A 19,612-nucleotide genomic window follows, 5' to 3' on the forward strand; every position below is an offset into this window, starting at 1 on the left:
CAGAGTAATTATACACTAACAAAAAAAAAATAAATGTGTCAAAAGTAATCTGTTGGAGCTGAATGTAACAAAGGCTGTTGGGCCTGACAGAATCTCACCGTAATTACTAAAAGAGAATGCAGAGGCACTAAGTGTGCCACTCTGTATGGTATATAACAGGTCTCCTGGAAACAGGAGACCTTCCGGAAAGCTGGAAGACAGCTTATGTAGTCCCAATATACAAAAAGGGTGACAGGCAAGAGGCAGTGAACTACAGGCCAGTTTCCCTAACTTGTATACCATGCAAGGTGATGGAGAAGATCGTGAGGAAAAGGCTCGGAGAGCATCTAGAGGGAAATAGTTTTGTAACACGCCAGCAGCATGGGTTCAGGGATGGTAAATCGTGCCTCACAGGCATAATAGAATTGTATGACCACGCAACAAAAATTTGGTAAGTAAGAGGGTGGACTGTCGGAAAGCTTTTGACACAGTACCCCGTAAAGTGTAAAAACGTAAAAGCCTGTTAAAAAAGTTGGAGCAACCGGCAGGAGTAACAGGTAAGGTGCTCCTGTGAATAAGAGAATATCTAAGCAACAGGAAACAAAAAGTAACTGTGAGGGAGACATCAGTGTGGCGAGATGTAACCAACGGAGTCCCACAGGGCTCTGTACTTAGACCTGTCCTGTTTCTAATATATGTAAACGATCTTCCAGATGATATAGACTCATTCCTCTCAATGTTTGCTGATTATGCAAAAATTATGAAAAGAATCAAGACAGATGAATAGACAGAGACTACAGGACGACCTGAAAAAACTGGAGGATAGGTCTAGAAAATGGCTGCTAAAGTTCAACTCGGGAAAGTGTAAAGTAATGACATTAGGCGAAGGGAGCAGGAGGCTGAACACAAGGCACCATCTGGGAGGTGAAATCCTGCAAGAGTCAAATAGAGAGAAAGATCTGGGGGTCGATATCACACCGAACCTGTCCCCAGAGGCCCACATCAAAAGGATTAGCGCCAAGCATCAGCAGCAACACAAGCAGCAATACAAGAAGCACAAGCAGCAGCACCACAAGCAGCAGCCCCACAAGCAGCAGCACCACAAGCAGCAGCACCACAAGCAGCAGCACCACAAGCAGCAGCCCCACAAGCAGCAGCCCCACAAGCAGCAGCACCACAAGCAGCAGCACCACAAGCAGCAGCACCACAAGCAGCAGCACCACAAGCAGCAGCACCACAAGCAGCAGCCCCACAAGCAGCAGCCCCACAAGCAGCAGCACCACAAGCAGCAGCCCCACAAGCAGCAGCACCACAAGCAGCAGCCCCACAAGCAGCAGCCCCACAAGCAGCAGCACCACAAGCAGCAGCACCACAAGCAGCAGCCCCACAAGCAGCAGCCCCACAAGCAGCAGCACCACAAGCAGCAGCACCACAAGCAGCAGCACCACAAGCAGCAGCACCACAAGCAGCAGCACCACAAGCAGCAGCAATACAAGAAGCACAAGCAGCAGCACCAACAGCAGCAGCACCACAAGCAGCAGCACCACAAGCAGCAGCACCACAAGCAGCATCACAAGCAGCAGCACCACAAGCAGCAGCCCCACAAGCAGCAGCACCACAAGCAGCAGCACCTCAAGCAGCAGCACCACAAGCAGCAGAACCACAAGCAGCAGCACCACAAGCAGCAGCACCACAAGCAGCAGCACCACAAGCAGCAGCAGCCCCACAAGCAGCAGCACCACAAGCAGCAGCACCACAAGCAGCAGCCCCACAAGCAGCAGCCCCACAAGCAGCAGCACCACAAGCAGCAGCACCACAAGCAGCAGCACCACAAGCACCACAAGCAGCAGCACCACCACAAGCAGCAGCACCACAAGCAGCAGCAGCACAAGCAGCAGCACCACAAGCAGCAGCACCACAAGCACCACAAGCAGCACAAGCAGCAGCACCACAAGCAGCAGCACCACAAGCAGCAGCAGCACAAGCAGCAGCAGCACAAGCAGCAGCAGCACAAGCAGCAGCAGCACAAGCAGCAGCACCACAAGCACCACAAGCAGCACAAGCAGCAGCACCACAAGCACCACAAGCAGCACAAGCAGCAGCACCACAAGCACCACAAGCCCCACAAGCAGCAGCCCCACAAGCAGCAGCACCACAAGCAGCAGCCCCACAAGCAGCAGCCCCACAAGCAGCAGCACCACAAGCAGCAGCACCACAAGCAGCAGCACCACAAGCAGCAGCCCCACAAGCAGCAGCACCACAAGCAGCAGCACCACAAGCAGCAGCCCCACAAGCAGCAGCCCCACAAGCAGCAGCACCACAAGCAGCAGCCCCACAAGCAGCAGCACCACAAGCAGCAGCCCCACAAGCAGCAGCCCCACAAGCAGCAGCACCACAAGCAGCAGCACCACAAGCAGCAGCCCCACAAGCAGCAGCCCCACAAGCAGCAGCACCACAAGCAGCAGCACCACAAGCAGCAGCACCACAAGCAGCAGCACCACAAGCAGCAGCACCACAAGCAGCAGCACCACAAGCAGCAATACAAGAAGCACAAGCAGCAGCACCAACAGCAGCAGCACCACAAGCAGCAGCACCACAAGCAGCAGCACCACAAGCAGCATCACAAGCAGCAGCACCACAAGCAGCAGCCCCACAAGCAGCAGCACCACAAGCAGCAGCACCACAAGCAGCAGCACCACAAGCAGCAGCACCACAAGCAGCAGCACCACAAGCAGCAGCACCACAAGCAGCAGCAGCCCCACAAGCAGCAGCACCACAAGCAGCAGCACCACAAGCAGCAGCCCCACAAGCAGCAGCCCCACAAGCAGCAGCACCACAAGCAGCAGCACCACAAGCAGCAGCACCACAAGCACCACAAGCAGCAGCACCACCACAAGCAGCAGCACCACAAGCAGCAGCAGCACAAGCAGCAGCACCACAAGCAGCAGCACCACAAGCACCACAAGCAGCACAAGCAGCAGCACCACAAGCAGCAGCACCACAAGCAGCAGCACCACAAGCAGCAGCAGCACAAGCAGCAGCAGCACAAGCAGCAGCAGCACAAGCAGCAGCAGCACAAGCAGCAGCACCACAAGCACCACAAGCAGCACAAGCAGCAGCACCACAAGCACCACAAGCAGCACAAGCAGCAGCACCACAAGCACCACAAGCCCCACAAGCAGCAGCCCCACAAGCAGCAGCACCACAAGCAGCAGCACCACAAGCACCACAAGCAGCAGCACCACAAGCACCACAAGCAACAGCACCACAAGCAGCAGCACCACAAGCAGCAGCAGCACAAGCAGCAGCAGCACAAGCAGCAGCACCACAAGCACCACAAGCAGCAGCACCACAAGCAGCAGCAGCACAAGCAGCAGCAGCACAAGCAGCAGCACCACAAGCAGCAGCACCACAAGCACCACAAGCAGCAGCACCACAAGCAGCAGCACCACAAGCACCACAAGCAGCAGCACCACAAGCAGCAGCACCACAAGCAGCAGCACAAGCAGCACAAGCAGCAGCACCACAAGCAGCAGCAGCACAAGCAGCAGCACCACAAGCAGCAGCACCACAAGCAGCAGCACCACAAGCAGCAGCACCACAAGCAGCAGCACCACAAGCAGCAGCAGCACAAGCAGCAGCACCACAAGCAGCAGCACCACAAGCAGCAGCAGCACAAGCAGCAGCACCACAAGCAGCAGCACCACAAGCACCACAAGCAGCACAAGCAGCAGCACCACAAGCACCACAAGCAGCAGCACCACAAGCAGCACAAGCACCACAAGCAGCAGCACCACAAGCAGCAGCACCACAAGCAGCACAAGCAACACAAGCACCACAAGCAGCAGCACCACAAGCAGCAGCACCACAAGCAACAGCACCACAAGCAGCAGCACCACAAGCACCACAAGCAGCACAAGCAACACAAGCAGCAGGACCAAAAGCAGCAGCACCACAAGCAGCAGCACAACAAGCAGCAGCACCACAAGCACCACAAGCAACACAAGCAGCACAAGCAACACAAGCCCCACAAGCAGCAGCACCACAAGCACCACAAGCAACACAAGCAGCACAAGCAACACAAGCACCACAAGCAGCACCACAAGCAGCAGCACCACAAGCAGCAGCAGCACAAGCAGCAGCAGCACAAGCAGCAGCACCACAAGCACCACAAGCAGCAGCAGCACAAGCAGCAGCAGCACAAGCAGCAGCACCACAAGCACAACAAGCAGCACAAGCACCACAAGCAGCAGCACCACAAGCAGCAGCACCACAAGCACCATAAGCAACACAAGCAGCACAAGCAACACAAGCAACACAAGCACCAGAAGCAGCAGCCCCACAAGCAGCAGCACCACAAGCAGCAGCACCACAAGCAGCAGCACCACAAGCAGCAGCACCACAAGCAGCAATACAAGAAGCACAAGCAGCAGCACCACAAGCAGCAGCACCACAAGCAGCAGCACCACAAGCACCACAAGCAGCAGCACCACAAGCAGCACAAGCAACACAAGCCCCACAAGCAGCAGCACCACAAGCACCACAAGCAGCACAAGCAACACAAGCACCAGCACCACAAGCACCACAAGCACCACTAGCAGCAGCACCACAAGCAGCAGCACCACAAGCAGCAGCACCACAAGCACCACAAGCACCACAAGCTGCACAAGCAGCACAAGCAACACAAGCACCACAAGCAGCAGCACCACAAGCAGCACAAGCACCACAAGCAGCAGCAGGGGGCCATAATAACCCAAGGTGTTTACATAAGCCAGAGAGAAGTACTGGAGAGGACAGTGAAGCCCTCACTATCTCCCAGACATCTCTCTTCCCTGCTGCTGCAGGGAACACGGGGCACGCTTTTTGTCCTGGCCCCCTCCTTACCCCTCCCCCGCACCACTTCCCCAACCCACCCCTAGCACCCAGATCCCCGCACCCCTACCCCGCCTTCCATCAATATCCCCCCGTGCACCCCCTACCACACCCCCTCCAGTGACGCGTCCCCCACCCTCACCCCCTCCAGTGACTCGTCCCCCCCCTCACCCCCTCCAGTGACGCGTCCCCCCCCCTCACCCCCTCCAGTGACGCGTCCCCCCCTCACCCCCTCCAGTGACGCGTCCCCCCCCTCACCCCCTCCAGTGACGCGTCCCCCCACCTCACCCCCCTCCAGTGACGCGTCCCCCCCCCTCACCCCCTCCAGTGACGCGTCCCCCCCACTCACCCCCTCCAGTGACGCCCCCCCCTCACCCCCTCCAGTGACGCGTCCCCCCCTCACCCCCTCCAGTGACGCGTCCCCCCCTCACCCCCTCCAGTGACGCGTCCCCCCCCTCACCCCCTCCAGTGACGCGTCCCCCCACCTCATCCCCTCCAGTGGCGCGTCCCTCCCCCCTCACCCCCTCCAGTGACGCGTCCCCCTCCCCTCACCCCCTCCAGTGACGCGTCCCCCCCCCTCACCCCCTCCAGTGACGCGTCCCCCCCCTCACCCCCTCCAGTGATGCGTCCCCCCCCTCACCCCCTCCAGTGATGCGTCCCCCCCCTCACCCCCTCCAGTGACGCGTCCCCCCCTCACCCCCTCCAGTGACGCGTCCCCCCCCCTCACCCCCTCCAGTGACGCGTCCCCCCCCCTCACCCCCTCCAGTGACGCGTCCCCCCCCTCACCCCCTCCAGTGACGCGTCCCCCCCTCACCCCCTCCAGTGACGCGTCCCCCCCTCACCCCCTTCAGTGACGCGTCCCCCCACCTCACCCCCTCCAGTGACGCGTCCCTCCCCCTCACCCCCTCCAGTGACGCGTCCCCCCCTCACCCCCTCCAGTGACGCGTCCCCCCACCTCACCCTCTCCAGTGACGCGTCCCTCACCCCCTCCAGTGACGCGTCCCTCCCCCCTCACCCCCTCCAGTGACGCGTCCCCCCCCTCACCCCCTCCAGTGACGCGTCCCTCCCCCCTCACCCCCTCCGGTGACGCGTCCCCCCACCTCACCCCCTCCAGTGACGCGTCCCTCCCCCCTCACCCCCTCCAGTGACGCGTCCCTCCCCCTCACCCCCTCCAGTGACGCGTCCCTCCTCCCTCACCCCCTCCAGTGACGCGTCCCCCCACCTCACCCCCTCCAGTGACGCGTCCCCCCCCTCACCCCCTCCAGTGACGCGTCCCTCCCCCCTCACCCCCTCCAGTGACGCGTCCCCCCCCCCTCACCCCCTCCAGTGACGCGTCCCCCCCCCTCACCCCTTCCAGTGACTTGTGTTCATGGTGATTGTCTTGCTGCTGCTGCTTGTGTTCATGGTGATTGTCTTGCTGCTGCTGCTTGTGTTCATGGTGATTGTCTTGCTGCTGCTGCTTGTGTTCATGGTGCTTGTCTTGCTGCTGCTGCTTGTGTTCATGGAACTTGTCTTGCTGCAGAGGGTGCACATCCAGTATATACGAGAGCATATAGCATACCAGTGGCACACCAGAGGGAGGTGAAAGAGGAGATAAGCCAGCTAAGGGAGCATGATATCATTGAACCATCCAGTTCACCGTGGCACAGCCCTCTCGTAGTAGTCAGGAAAAAGAATGGGGGAGTGAGGTTATGCGTAGATTTCCGCAGAATAAACAAGCTGACGAAAGACGAAGCATACCCATTACCTAACATACAGGACACATTGACACACTTGAAGGGTACACAATATTTTACCACATTAGACCTACTCAGTGGGTATCACCAGATACCGCTGGAGGAAGAGTCGAGGGAAGTCACAGCGTTTAGTGCGTGCAACAACGAGCTCTGGCAATATAAACCACTTCCAACGAGCTCTGGCAATATAAACCACTTCCAACGAGCTCTGGCAATATAAACGACTTCCTTGTTTAGTGCGTGCAACAACGAGCTCTGGCAATATAAACGACTTCCTTGTTTAGTGCGTGCAACAACGAGCTCTGGCAATATAAACCACTTCCTTGTTTAGTGCGTGCAACAACGAGCTCTGGCAATATAAACCACTTCCAACGAGCTCTGGCAATATAAACCACTTCCAACGAGCTCTGGCAATATAAACCACTTCCAACGAGCTCTGGCAATATAAACGACTTCCTTGTTTAGTGCGTGCAACAACGAGCTCTGGCAATATAAACGACTTCCTTGTTTAGTGCGTGCAACAACGAGCTCTGGCAATATAAACCACTTCCTTGTTTAGTGCGTGCAACAACGAGCTCTGGCAATATAAACCACTTCCTTGTTTAGTGCGTGCAACAACGAGCTCTGGCAATATAAACCACTTCCTTGTTTAGTGCGTGCAACAACGAGCTCTGGCAATATAAACCACTTCCAACGAGCTCTGGCAATATAAACCACTTCCAACGAGCTCTGGCAATATAAACCACTTCCAACGAGCTCTGGCAATATAAACGACTTCCTTGTTTAGTGCGTGCAACAACGAGCTCTGGCAATATAAACGACTTCCTTGTTTAGTGCGTGCAACAACGAGCTCTGGCAATATAAACCACTTCCTTGTTTAGTGCGTGCAACAACGAGCTCTGGCAATATAAACCACTTCCTTGTTTAGTGCGTGCAACAACGAGCTCTGGCAATATAAACCACTTCCTTGTTTAGTGCGTGCAACAACGAGCTCTGGCAATATAAACCACTTCCAACGAGCTCTGGCAATATAAACCACTTCCTTTCGGATTGAAGTCAGCACCTGCTGTGTTCAGTAGGCTAATGATGAGTGTGTTATCGGGGTTGATAGGTCCCACAGCGTTGCTGTACCTCGATGACGTAATTGTGCTGGGAAAGTCATTAGAGGAGCACATGCATAATTTGAGGAAACTCTTGCTAAGGTTGAGGTCACACAACCTCAAAGTGAATTTCGAAAAATGCAGTTTTTTTGAGAATCGGTAACATTGGTGGGTCATACAGTGGGCCGGATGGGTATCAGTCCATTGCCAGATAAAACCAGGGATATTCAAGAGTTCCCAGTTCCACAGAACAAGAAAGAGTGCAAATCTTTCCTGGGGTTGGTTAGCTATTATCGGCGATTTATTAAAGATTTTTCAAAAATTGCAAGACCATTACATCAGATCAGTGGACTTGCAGAGTTCGTGTGGGGGAAGGAAGAACAGCAGGCGTTCCAGGTACTGAGGGCTGCTGTCAGCTCTCGCAGTATCTTGGCGCACCCAGACTTTAGCAAACCGTTTCTGGTGTATGCTGATGCTTCTGGCGCAGCGATAGGTGGTGTGGTAGCCCAGGTGGATGAGCGAGGACGGGATCGTCCCATTGCATTTTGTTCCCGAGTACTATGTCCTGCAGGGAGGAACTATAGTACGATTGAGAGGGAAGCGCTTGCGATCACATTCATATTACAACGGAACCGGTACATCTTGCTTGGACATGAAATTTGGCTCAGAAGCGATCACAAACCCCTTAAGTATGTGTTTGAGTCCAAGGAGCCTTGTCAGCGGCTGGCACGGTGGGTTACCTCGCTCTCAGAGTTTAACATTACAAACTTTGAACATGTACCAGGGAAAAGCAATGTGGTCGCTGACGCGTTGTCAAGGTGTCACAAATGTAGCAGTGGTGAGTGAAAGGGGGGAGGAAGATGTGTCGTGGAATGTGAGGGAGTTGATACGGAGTCAGGAAGGTCACCCCCTGTGGGGGGAGGTAAGTTTTTGAGGGGTCAGCGTGCGGAGTTGTTGAAGTCACTTCCAGCCCCAGTGGATGAGTTTGTGGTTGAAGATGAGGTGTTGTATCATCTTGGTAGGGTTTCGGGGTACGGTCTGAACCAGTATACCAGGCAGTCTTGACACCGGAGTTCCAGAGGACTACAATATATCTGTGTCATAACATCCCAGCAGCAGGCCATGGAAGGGAGTCCAAGACGTTGCAGAGGGCACGTCAAAGGTTCTATTGGCCATCCATGGGTAAAGATATCAAGGTCTATGTAGCCTCTTGTGTCAGTTGTCTGAGGTACAAGGCACATAGGTTGGGGGCGGAACCTTTGCGTAGGTGGCCGGAGGTGAGTACTCCCTTCGAGAGAGTACACACAGATCTCATTGGGCCGCTACCACAAGCTCATTCAGGGGCGAGGTACATATTTGTAGCAGTGGATGCACTCACACGGTTCACTGTGGTGAGTGCACTCCGTTCTAAGTCGGCAGAGGATGTGACGCAGGCCATGGTGGAAAGTGTGTTAACCAGGTTTGGGGCTCCTCAACAAGTTGTGTCAGACCAAGGGTCAGAGTTTATCAATCAAGTATTTCAAAGCATCGCGAGTGTGTATCAATTCAAACATACTCCAGTGCTGGCATATCGACCATCGGCGAATGGTTTGGTTGAAAGACACAATTCTGAAGTAATCAGTATTCTGCGGCATTTGGCTGCAGATGATGTGCTTGCATGGGATCAGAGTTTGTCGATGGTGGAGTCGGCGCTCAACACGGCGTTCAATAGGTCGGTGGGAGAAACCCCGCATTTTTTGTTGCATGGGTTCGATCCCCGACTTCCGTTCACGACGTTCACAAACAAGCAACCGTCATGCTATGCGTTAGACTTCAAAAGTGTTTTCTGTAGGCGAGCAACCAAGGCATTTGACTTGGTGAAACTACATTTAAGAAAGTCGACAGAGGTAGCAGAGGCATATTATAATGCGCGGAACAAGGTCCAAGCAAAGGTGATCAATGAAGGTGATAGGGTATTCGTGAAGCAGATGCACGCTCAGGCAGAAGGTAAGTTGGCACCCAAGTTTGTGGGGCCATGTCGGGTAATTAGCAAAAAGAATGCAGAAGTTAAGGTTAAGGTGCTAAACACAGGGCATGTGTTCTCCTGTCACCCAGACCGCGTCTATACACTGACCGGTCAGGCAAGTGAGGAGCCATACCCTACGGAGAGTGTGCCAGGGGAGAGCACACCAGCGGCTGAGAACATAGGTAGGGGTACGAGGAGTTGGCAATCAAGGGTAGATAACACAGAACAGCCTTCGCAGGACCGGGGACAAGGTCCACAGGCGACGGTGACACATTGCTATCCGACCCGCTCTCGTGGGGTCATGAACACAGAAGGAGCATAGTATGTACTGTAGAGTAGTGCATGGCCATGGTAGTTTTTGTAGAGTGTGGGGTAGTGTGTAGAGTGTGGTGTTGAGTGGTGCATGGGCATGGTAGTTTTGTAGAGTGTGGGGTAGTGTGTAGAGTGTTGAGTAGAGTAGCATGTGTAGTGGGTGGTGTAGTGTTGTGGCGTTTGGACGCCTGGTATGGAGTGTGGTGTTGTGGAGAACATAGCGGCACAGGAGGCCAGGTGGTGGTGGGTACGGTGAGTATCGGTGTAATGAGGTCAGGTGCGTCCGGACGCAGAGCCTGGCTGTTGAGAGACGTGGTGTTATAATGAGGTCATCAGTGGTTGGGTTGACCAGAGGTGATGGTGTGTCGGAGTGGGTAAGTCTTATGGATAAGATTACAATGTAGAATTTCAAAATTTCAGGTGTTGGTGGTTGCAGTGGGCGAGCCAAGTAGATATACTAATTTCTCATTAATTAAGTTGTTACAGGAATCTCGCTAGAAGCGAGCCAGTGGCAGTATGATGCTTTAGTGACATTAGTTGTGAAATTATTTTAATGAGGTATTTATTGTGATAATGTATGTGTATGTATATACTGTATGTGTATACTGTATGTGTATGTATATACTGTATATTACCTCATCGGCACCATTACTGAGTGTTAGGCTTGAGAAGGTCCCCCGGGATCATGTCACAGAGCTTCAGGTAGAGTAGAAGGGAAGCTATGAGGCTACACTCAGTTATTCTAGAAAAAAGGGGGAGGAAGTGAAGCCAACGTGACGTTATAGGCGAAATTCGCCCCCCTGACATCAAAGCAGGGATAAGGGCCAGCTGCAATGGTTTTGCAGCTGCGCTCAGGCTCTATACGGGGAGAGAGTAAGGAGCCGAGGGGGTTATGTAATAATGGGATCGAGCCAGGGGGCTCCGAAGGAATATTTTGCAGGTACAGCGGTCGGGAAGGTGTGAATACAGGTGGACACACTCCGGGCGGATGGGCCTAGACCAGAGAGCTGTGAGGGATCTACAGCGTTCTGGGATTGGTGCCCTGGAACGAGACGTCAGCTCAGACCCGAGGGAACATGACCCTGGGGTAGGAATCTCCGTTGCTCTGGAGGCCAGGATCACGTTAGCTGTGAGCAACGATGGGACATTGACAACATTCACCAGGCTGGACAGCCTGGGTTTTGTCTGGGTCATGGAGGATCTATGACCTAGCAACCATGGGACACGAAGATAAGAGAAGTGATGCTGCCAATTGTGGAGGAGGCCAGTGAAACATTGTGTGATCATTGTAAGCCCTTATGTCAACAGTACAGGGCAAGATGTTAAATTATAATTAACTTGTTACTAAGGATGAAGAACCTTAGATATATATGTGTTGTGTATATATTAATGACTAGTGTCATTTCTGTTTAAGTGCCAACATTCTGGTCAATGTAATTTTATGTTTATGTTTGTATGTAATTATATGTCAGCAGTTTAGGTATATGTGCATTGTTGGAGATGGGAAAAATTATTACAGACTATTTAACCTGTGATATGATGTGAATATAATGTATATGTTGGAGAAGTGTTGTGAGTCATGTCGGGGAAAATTTTAATTTATTTCATCGTGTGTATAATGAACTTATTGGATGATTTCTTAGTTGTACACATATGGTGGGTGCATCCTCCAGGTCCTTGCACTAATGGAACCATTGCAATGATGCATATGGGGACATATGCGTGTTTAAGGAGGGGAGTGGTGTTGTAATCCACAAGTTAGTAGGAATTATTAGCTAGAGGATCATTAAGCCTGCATAGAGGATCATTACTACAACACTTAACGAATGATGATTGGAAGTACATGTAAGTAGACAGACTATGGATCACATATCTAAGAAAGGTCAATGGATTAAGACCGAAGCTGTTTAGCCAAATTAATCATTCCTGGAAAGAGGAATTATTCTTCGTCAGGCTTCTAGGATCAAGGTTACCACTCTAGGGATAAGGTTAATCAGATTATACCTTCCTTGAGAGGCGGGGTGAAATGTTTGAGGCCATGGCTGACTGGAGTCAGTATGATTGTGGGAGTTGAACTGGCAAGTCCTCTGGATCCTCGTTTGCTGCAGCAGCGAAGTGTAGCAGACAGCTATGCGAGAACCTGATGTGATCTTAGTGACGAAGTTAAGTCTGCAGTATGTGAGTATTGAATGAAAGACTAACCGGGTGTGGAGCGTTTTAGTAATCATTCCGTATTAGGGACTTAGGCGGAAGTTACGAGTGTGGGTGGTGATCGTGGAGGTCAGGTGGAATATGGGTATTGGAAGTGTATTGACCTAATAGAGTATGTTAATATGTATTTATTTGTCAGAGTCTATTCTTTGTAATTAAATGACAAAACCCGACGGCCTTTAAATACCTTCCATATGTTCATTCATTGTGTTCCAGTACAAACCGAGTGGTACGCCTCAAGGGTCTGGTGTGTGTAGGAGTACACGGTGGTAGTAACGGTTGCTGAGGCAAGGTGTTATGTGTTGTGTATTCGCTGTGTTCGGAATAAACCGGGGTTCAGCGTCACGACACCCCTCACCCCCTCCAGTGACGCGTCCCCCCCCTCACCCCCTCCAGTGACGCATCCCCCCCCTCACCCCGTCCAATGACGCCCCCCCCCCTCACCCCCTCCAGTGACGCGTCCCCCCTCCCTCACCCCCTCCAGTGACGCGTCCCCCCCCACTCACCCCCTCCAGTGACGCGTCCCCCGCCTTTACCCCCTCCAGTGACGCGTCCCCCCCCCTCACCCCCTCCAGTGACGCGTCCCCCTCCCCTCACCCCCTCCAGTGATGCGTCCCCCTCCCCTCACCCCCTCCAGTGACGCGTCCCCCCCCTCACCCCCTCCAGTGACGCGTCCCCCCCACCTCATCCCCTCCAGTGACGGGTCCCCCGCCTTTACCCCCTCCAGTGACGCGTCCCCCCCCCTCACCCCCTCCAGTGACGCGTCCCCCCTCACCCCTTCCAGTGACGCGTCCCCTCACCCCCTCCAGTGACGCGTCCCCCCCCTCACCCCCTCCAGTGACGCGTCCCCCCCCTCACCCCGTCCAATGACGCCCCCCCCCTCACCCCCTCCAGTGACGCGTCCCCCCACCCTCACCCCCTCCAGTGACGCGTCCCCCCCCACTCACCCCCTCCAGTGACGCGTCCCCCGCCTTTACCCCCTCCAGTGACGCGTCCCCCCCCTCACCCCCTCCAGTGACGCGTCCCCCTCCCCTCACCCCTCCAGTGACGCGTCCCCCTCCCCTCACCCCCTCCAGTGACGCGTCCCCCCCCTCACCCCCTCCAGTGACGCGTCCCCCCCACCTCATCCCCTCCAGTGACGGGTCCCCCGCCTTTACCCCCTCCAGTGACGCGTCCCCCCCCTCACCCCCTCCAGTGACGCGTCCCTCCCTCACCCTTTCCAGTGACGCGTCCCCTCACCCCCTCCAGTGACGCGTCCCCCCCCCCTCACCCCCTCCAGTGACGCGTCCCCCCCCTCACCCCCTCCAGTGACGCGTCCTCCCTCACCCCCTCCAGTGACGCGTCCCCCCCCTCACCCCCTCCAGTGACGCGTCCCCCACCTCACCCCGTCCAGTGATGCGTCCCCCCCCCTTCACCCCGTCCAGTGATGCGTCCCCCCTCACCCCCTCCAGTGACGCGTCCCCCCCTCACCCCGTCCAGTGACGCGTCCCCCCCTCACCCCGTCCAGTGACGCGTCCCCCCCTCACCCCGTCCAGTGATGCGTCCCCCCCTCACCCCGTCCAGTGACGCGTCCCCCCCCTCACCCCCTCTAGTGATGCGTCCCCCCCCTCACCCCCTCTAGTGATGCGTCCCCCCCCTCACCCCCTCCAGTGACGCGTCCCCCCCCCTCACCCCGTCCAGTGACGCGTCCCCCCCTCACCCCGTCCAGTGACGCCTCACCCCCTCCAGTGATGCGTCCCCCCCCTCACCCCCTCCAGTGACGCTTCCCCCCCCTCACCCCGTCCAGTGACGCGTCCCCCCCCTCACCCCCTCCAGTGACGCGTCCCCCTCTCTCACCCCCTCCAGTGACGCGTCCCCCCCCCCTCACCCCCTCCAGTGACGCGTCCCCCCCCTCACCCCGTCCAGTGATGCGTCCCCCCCCTCACCCCCTCCAGTGATGCTTCCCCCCCCTCACCCCCTCCAGTGATTCGTCCCCCCCCTCACCCCCTCCAGTGACGCGTCCCCCCCCTCACCCCCTCCAGTGATGCGTCCCCCCCTCACCCCCTCCAGTGATTCGTCCCCCCCTCACCCCCTCCAGTGACGCGTCCCCCCCTCACCCCCTCCAGTGACGCGTCCCCCCCACCTCACCCCCCTCCAGTGACGCGTCCCTCCCCCCTCACCCCCTCCAGTGATGCTTCCCCCCCCCTCACCCCCTCCAGTGATTCGTCCCCCCCCTCACCCCCTCCAGTGACGCGTCCCCCCCCTCACCCCTTCCAATGACGCGTCCCCCCCTCACCCCCTCCAGTGATGCGTCCCCCCCCTCACTCCCTCCAGTGACGCGTCCCTCCCCCCTCACCCCCTCCAGTGATGCTTCCCCCCTCACCCCCTCCAGTGATGCGTCCCCCCCTCACTCCCTCCAGTGACGCGTCCCCCCCCTCACCCCCTCTTGTGATGCGTCCCCCCCCCCTCACCCCGTCCAGTGACGCGTCCCCCCCCTCACCCCCTCCAGTGACGCGTCCCCCCCCTCACCCCGTCCAGTGACGCGTCCCCCCCTCACCCCGTCCAGTGACGCGTCCCCCCCCCCTCACCCCCTCCAGTGACGCGTCCCCCCCTCACCCCCTCCAGTGACGCTTCCCCCCCCTCACCCCCTCCAGTGACGCTTCCCCCCCCTCACCCCGTCCAGTGACGCGTCCCCCCCCCTCACCCCTCCAGTGACGCGTCCCCCCCTCTCACCCCCTCCAGTGATGCGCCCCCCCCTCACCCCCTCCAGTGACGCGTCCCCCCCCCTCACCCCGTCCAGTGATGCGTCCCCCCCTCACCCCCCTCCAGTGATGCTTCCCCCCCTCACCCCCTCCAGTGATTCGTCCCCCCCTCACCCCCTCCAGTGACGCGTCTCCCCCCTCACCCCCTCCAGTGACGCGTCCCCCCCCTCACCCCCTCCAGTGACGCGTCCCCCCTCACCCCCTCCAGTGATGCGCCCCCCCCTCACCCCCTCCAGTGATTCGTCCCCCCCCTCACCCCCTCCAGTGACGCGTCCCCCCCTCACCCCCTCCAGTGACGCGTCCAGCCCTCACCCCCTCCAGTGACGCGTCCCCCCTCACCCCCTCCAGTGACGCGTCCCTCCCCCCTCACCCCCTCCAGTGACGCGTCCCTCCCCCCTCACCCCCTCCAGTGACGCGTCCCTCCCCCCTCACCCCCTCCAGTGATGCTTCCCCCCCCTCACCCCCTCCAGTGATGCTTCCCCCCCCCCTCACCCCCTCCAGTGATTCGTCCCCCCCTCACCCCCTCCAGTGACGCGTCCCCCCCCTCACCCCTTCCAATGACGCGTCCCCCCCCCTCACCCCCTCCAGTGACGCGTCCCCCCCCTCACCCCTTCCAATGACGCGTCCCCCCCCTCACCCCCTCCAGTGATGCGTCCCCCCCCCCTCACTCCCTCCAGTGACGCGTCCCTCCCCCCTCACCCCCTCCAGTGATGCTTTTCCACCCCCCTCACCCCCTCCAGTGATTCGTCCCCCCCCCCTCACCCCCTCCAGTGACGCGTCCCCCCCTCACCCCTTCCAGTGACGCGTCCCCCCCCCCTCACCCCCTCCAGTGATGCGTCCCCCCCCTCACTCCCTCCAGTGACTTGTGTTCTTGCTGCTTGTGTTCATGGTGCTTGTACTGCTTGTGTTCATGGTGCTTGTACTGCTTGTGTTCATGGTGCTTGTACTGCTTGTGTTCATGGTGCTTGTGCTGCTGCTTGTGTTCATGGTGCTTGTGCTGCTGCTTGTGTTCATGGTGCTTGTGCTGCTGCTTGTGTTCATGGTGCTTGTGCTGCTGCTTGTGTTCATGGTGCTTGTGCTGCTGCTTGTGTTCATGGTGCTTGTGCTGCTGCTTGTGTTCATGGTGCTTGTGCTGCTGCTTGTGTTCATGGTGCTTGTGCTGCTGCTTGTGTTCATGGTGCTTGTACTGCTTGTGTTCATGGTGCTTGTACTGCTTGTGTTCATGGTGCTTGTGCTGCTGCTTGTGTTCATGGTGCTTGTGCTGCTGCTTGTGTTCATGGTGCTTGTGCTGCTGCTTGTGTTCATGGTGCTTGTACTGCTTGTGTTCATGGTGCTTGTACTGCTTGTGTTCATGGTGCTTGTACTGCTTGTGTTCATGGTGCTTGTACTGCTTGTGTTCATGGTGCTTGTACTGCTTGTGTTCATGGTGCTTGTGCTGCTGCTTGTGTTCATGGTGCTTGTACTGCTTGTGTTCATGGTGCTTGTACTGCTTGTGTTCATGGTGCTTGTTCTTCTTGTGTTCATGGTGCTTGTGTTCATGGTGCTTGTACTGCTTGTGTTCATGGTGCTTGTTCTTCTTGTGTTCATGGTGCTTGTGTTCATGGTGCTTGTGTTCATGGTGCTTGTACTGCTTGTGTTCATGGTGCTTGTGTTCATGGTGCTTGTGTTCATGGTGCTTGTGTTCATGGTGCTTGTCTTGCTGCAGAGTCACCAACAACAGAAGGTCTAACAGGAGCGTCACCACCAACAACAGAAGGTCTAACAGGAGCGTCACCACCAACAACAGAAGGTCTAACAGGAGCGTCACCACCAACAACAGAAGGTCTAACAGGAGCGTCACCACCAACAACAGAAGGTCTAACAGGAGCGTCACCACCAACAACAGAAGGTCTAACAGGAGCGTCACCACCAACAACAGAAGGTCTAACAGGAGCGTCACCACCAACAACAGAAGGTCTAACAGGAGCGTCACCACCAACAACAGAAGGTCTAACAGGAGCGTCACCACCAACAACAGAAGGTCTAACAGGAGCGTCACCACCAACAACAGAAGGTCTAACAGGAGCGTCACCACCAACAACAGAAGGTCTAACAGGAGCGTCACCACCAACAACAGAAGGTCTAACAGGAGCGTCACCACCAACAACAGAAGGTCTAACAGGAGCGTCACCACCAACAACAGAAGGTCTAACAGGAGCGTCACCACCAACAACAGAAGGTCTAACAGGAGCGTCACCAGCAGCTGTTGAGCCACAGCAACGCGTGACCGGGTACAACCGGTCAATATAAAATTATAAATGTTCGTTCGTTCAAAATCGCTTGTTCGCTTGTCTCTGAATTTTCGCTTCGGAATTTTGACACAACGTTGCATTCGTATACGAGCGAGTTTTTGTATATATAATATACAGACGTCACGTACGTGACAGATTAAATCATGCGTTTTTGACACAGTGTTTGTCATGTGAGGAAAATCTCCGAAACCTCTTTACCAATTGCTTTGAAATTTTGACACAACGTTGCATTCGAATAAGTGCGTGTTTTTATATACCTGCCACATACATGCCTCACCTGTGACAGGTATTTTTTTGTTTAACAGCGCCATGTGTTGACGTAAGAGCAACACACACTGTAATCTCCGAAAGTTCTTAACGATGGCTTTGAAATTTTGACACAACTTTTCATTCGAATACATGAAAAAATGGTAAATGAAAATGAAAAACACATGAAAAACACAGTTAAAAGAAATGTTTTTCCCGTCACAGATGTGACGTTTATATTGTATGTATATAAAAACCTGGCCGGATGCGAATGGAACGTTGTGTGAAAATTTCAAAGCAATCGGTGAAGAACTTTCGGAGATTAGCGGTTATGCACACACGAACATTTACATTTATATTAGTATAGACTATATAGATGCCTCACCTGTGAGAGGTAAAAACATGATTTTTTTTATCAATGCTAACTGTTGCACGTAAATATGTTAAGATTCTATTTCCAATTTCCGATTGCATTCATAAATTTAATTTTCATAAATTTTGATTCACTTTCATTTTGATTGAATTACTTTGTGTGACATCGCGTTGGAATTGAGCTGTGTTGTTTACCATACCGTTCATTTCATGAGTATAGTATATTTTTTGTATTTTTTTATTTTTTTTTTCGGTGATGGGATCATCGAATCATTTGGGAACACATTTGAAGAGGAAGTGGAGGATGGAGGGGAGGACGAGGGGATGGGAGTGGAGGATGGTGGGGAGGACGAGGGGATGGGAGTGGAGGATGGTGGGGAGGACGAGGGGGTTAATGGTGGGGAGGATGAGGGGACAGGGGAGTGGGGAGGATTAGGGGACGGGGGAGGGGATAATGGTCAGGAGGATGGGGGGCACAGGGGAGGGGTACTATTGTTCAGCAACATGCAAGCACTGCTGAGCCGCCACAACGTGTGGCTGGGTACAGCTAGTTAGTAATAAACTTTATTTACCAAGTAATAATCTTGTTATGTGGAAGATGAAGCTTGAGCCAACTGTGTATTAGAGCCTTCCCGCTCATATTGTAGGCGGCCTTGGAGTGTCCCTGGTGTCCTAGAGCCTTCCCGCTCATACTGTAGGCGGCCTTGGAGTGATCCCGGTGTCCTAGAGCCTTCCCGCTCATACTGTAGGCGGCCTTGGAGTGTCCCTGGTGTCCTAGAGCCTTCCCGCTCATACTGTAGGCGGCCTTGGAGTGTCCCTGGTGTCCTAGAGCCTTCCCGCTCATATTGTAGGCGGCCTTGGAGTGTCCCTGGTGTCCTAGAGCCTTCCCGCTCATACTGTAGGCGGCCTTGGAGTGTCCCTGGTGTCCTAGAGCCTTCCCGCTCATATTGTAGGCGGCCTTGGAGTGTCCCTGGTGTCCTAGAGCCTTCCCGCTCATACTGTAGGCGGCCTTGGAGTGTCCCCGGTGTCCTAGAGCCTTCCCGCTCATATTGTAGGCGGCCTTGGAGTGTCCCTGGTGTCCTAGAGCCTTCCCGCTCATACTGTAGGCGGCCTTGGAGTGTCCCTGGTGTCCTAGAGCCTTCCCGCTCATACTGTAGGCGGCCTTGGAGTGTCCCCGGTGTCCTAGAGCCTTCCCGCTCATATTGTAGGCGGCCTTGGAGTGTCCCTGGTGTCCTAGAGCCTTCCCGCTCATACTGTAGGCGGCCTTGGAGTGTCCCTGGTGTCCTAGAGCCTTCCCGCTCATACTGTAGGCGGCCTTGGAGTGTCCCCGGTGTCCTAGAGCCTTCCCGCTCATATTGTAGGCGGCCTTGGAGTGTCCCTGGTGTCCTAGAGCCTTCACGCTCATACTGTAGGCGGCCTTGGAGTGTCCCTGGTGTCCTAGAGCCTTCCCGCTCATATTGTAGGCGGCCTTGGAGTGATCCCGGTGTCCTAGAGCCTTCCCGCTCATATTGTAGGCGGCCTTGGAGTGTCCCTGGTGTCCTAGAGCCTTCACGCTCATATTGTAGGCGGCCTTGGAGTGTCCCTGGTGTCCTAGAGCCTTCACGCTCATATTGTAGGCGGCCTTGGAGTGATCCCTGGTGTCCTAGAGCCTTCACGCTCATACTGTAGGCGGCCTTGGAGTGTCCCTGGTGTCCTAGAGCCACCAGCCACCGTCAGGCTGTTGGTGACTGAGTCAATTGTTCTTACC

General features: G+C 55.6%; 1 protein-coding gene across 1 annotated transcript; it reads right to left on the minus strand.

Moving 5' to 3' along the window:
- Nucleotides 1-326: 326 nt before the first annotated feature.
- On the minus strand, nucleotides 327-18,032 carry LOC138350093 (sex-determining region Y protein-like). The gene is made up of 4 exons (XM_069300382.1): nucleotides 18,021-18,032; nucleotides 15,807-16,655; nucleotides 6,200-6,367; nucleotides 327-458 (listed from the first exon to the last, which is right to left on the minus strand). Exons 1-4 carry the CDS (start codon nucleotides 18,030-18,032, stop codon nucleotides 327-329), a joined length of 1,161 nt encoding a protein of 386 aa, XP_069156483.1.
- Nucleotides 18,033-19,612: the final 1,580 nt, after the last annotated feature.

The sequence above is a fragment of the Procambarus clarkii genome, chromosome 44 (assembly GCF_040958095.1).
Source record: "Procambarus clarkii isolate CNS0578487 chromosome 44, FALCON_Pclarkii_2.0, whole genome shotgun sequence".
Lineage (NCBI taxonomy): Eukaryota > Metazoa > Arthropoda > Malacostraca > Decapoda > Cambaridae > Procambarus > Procambarus clarkii.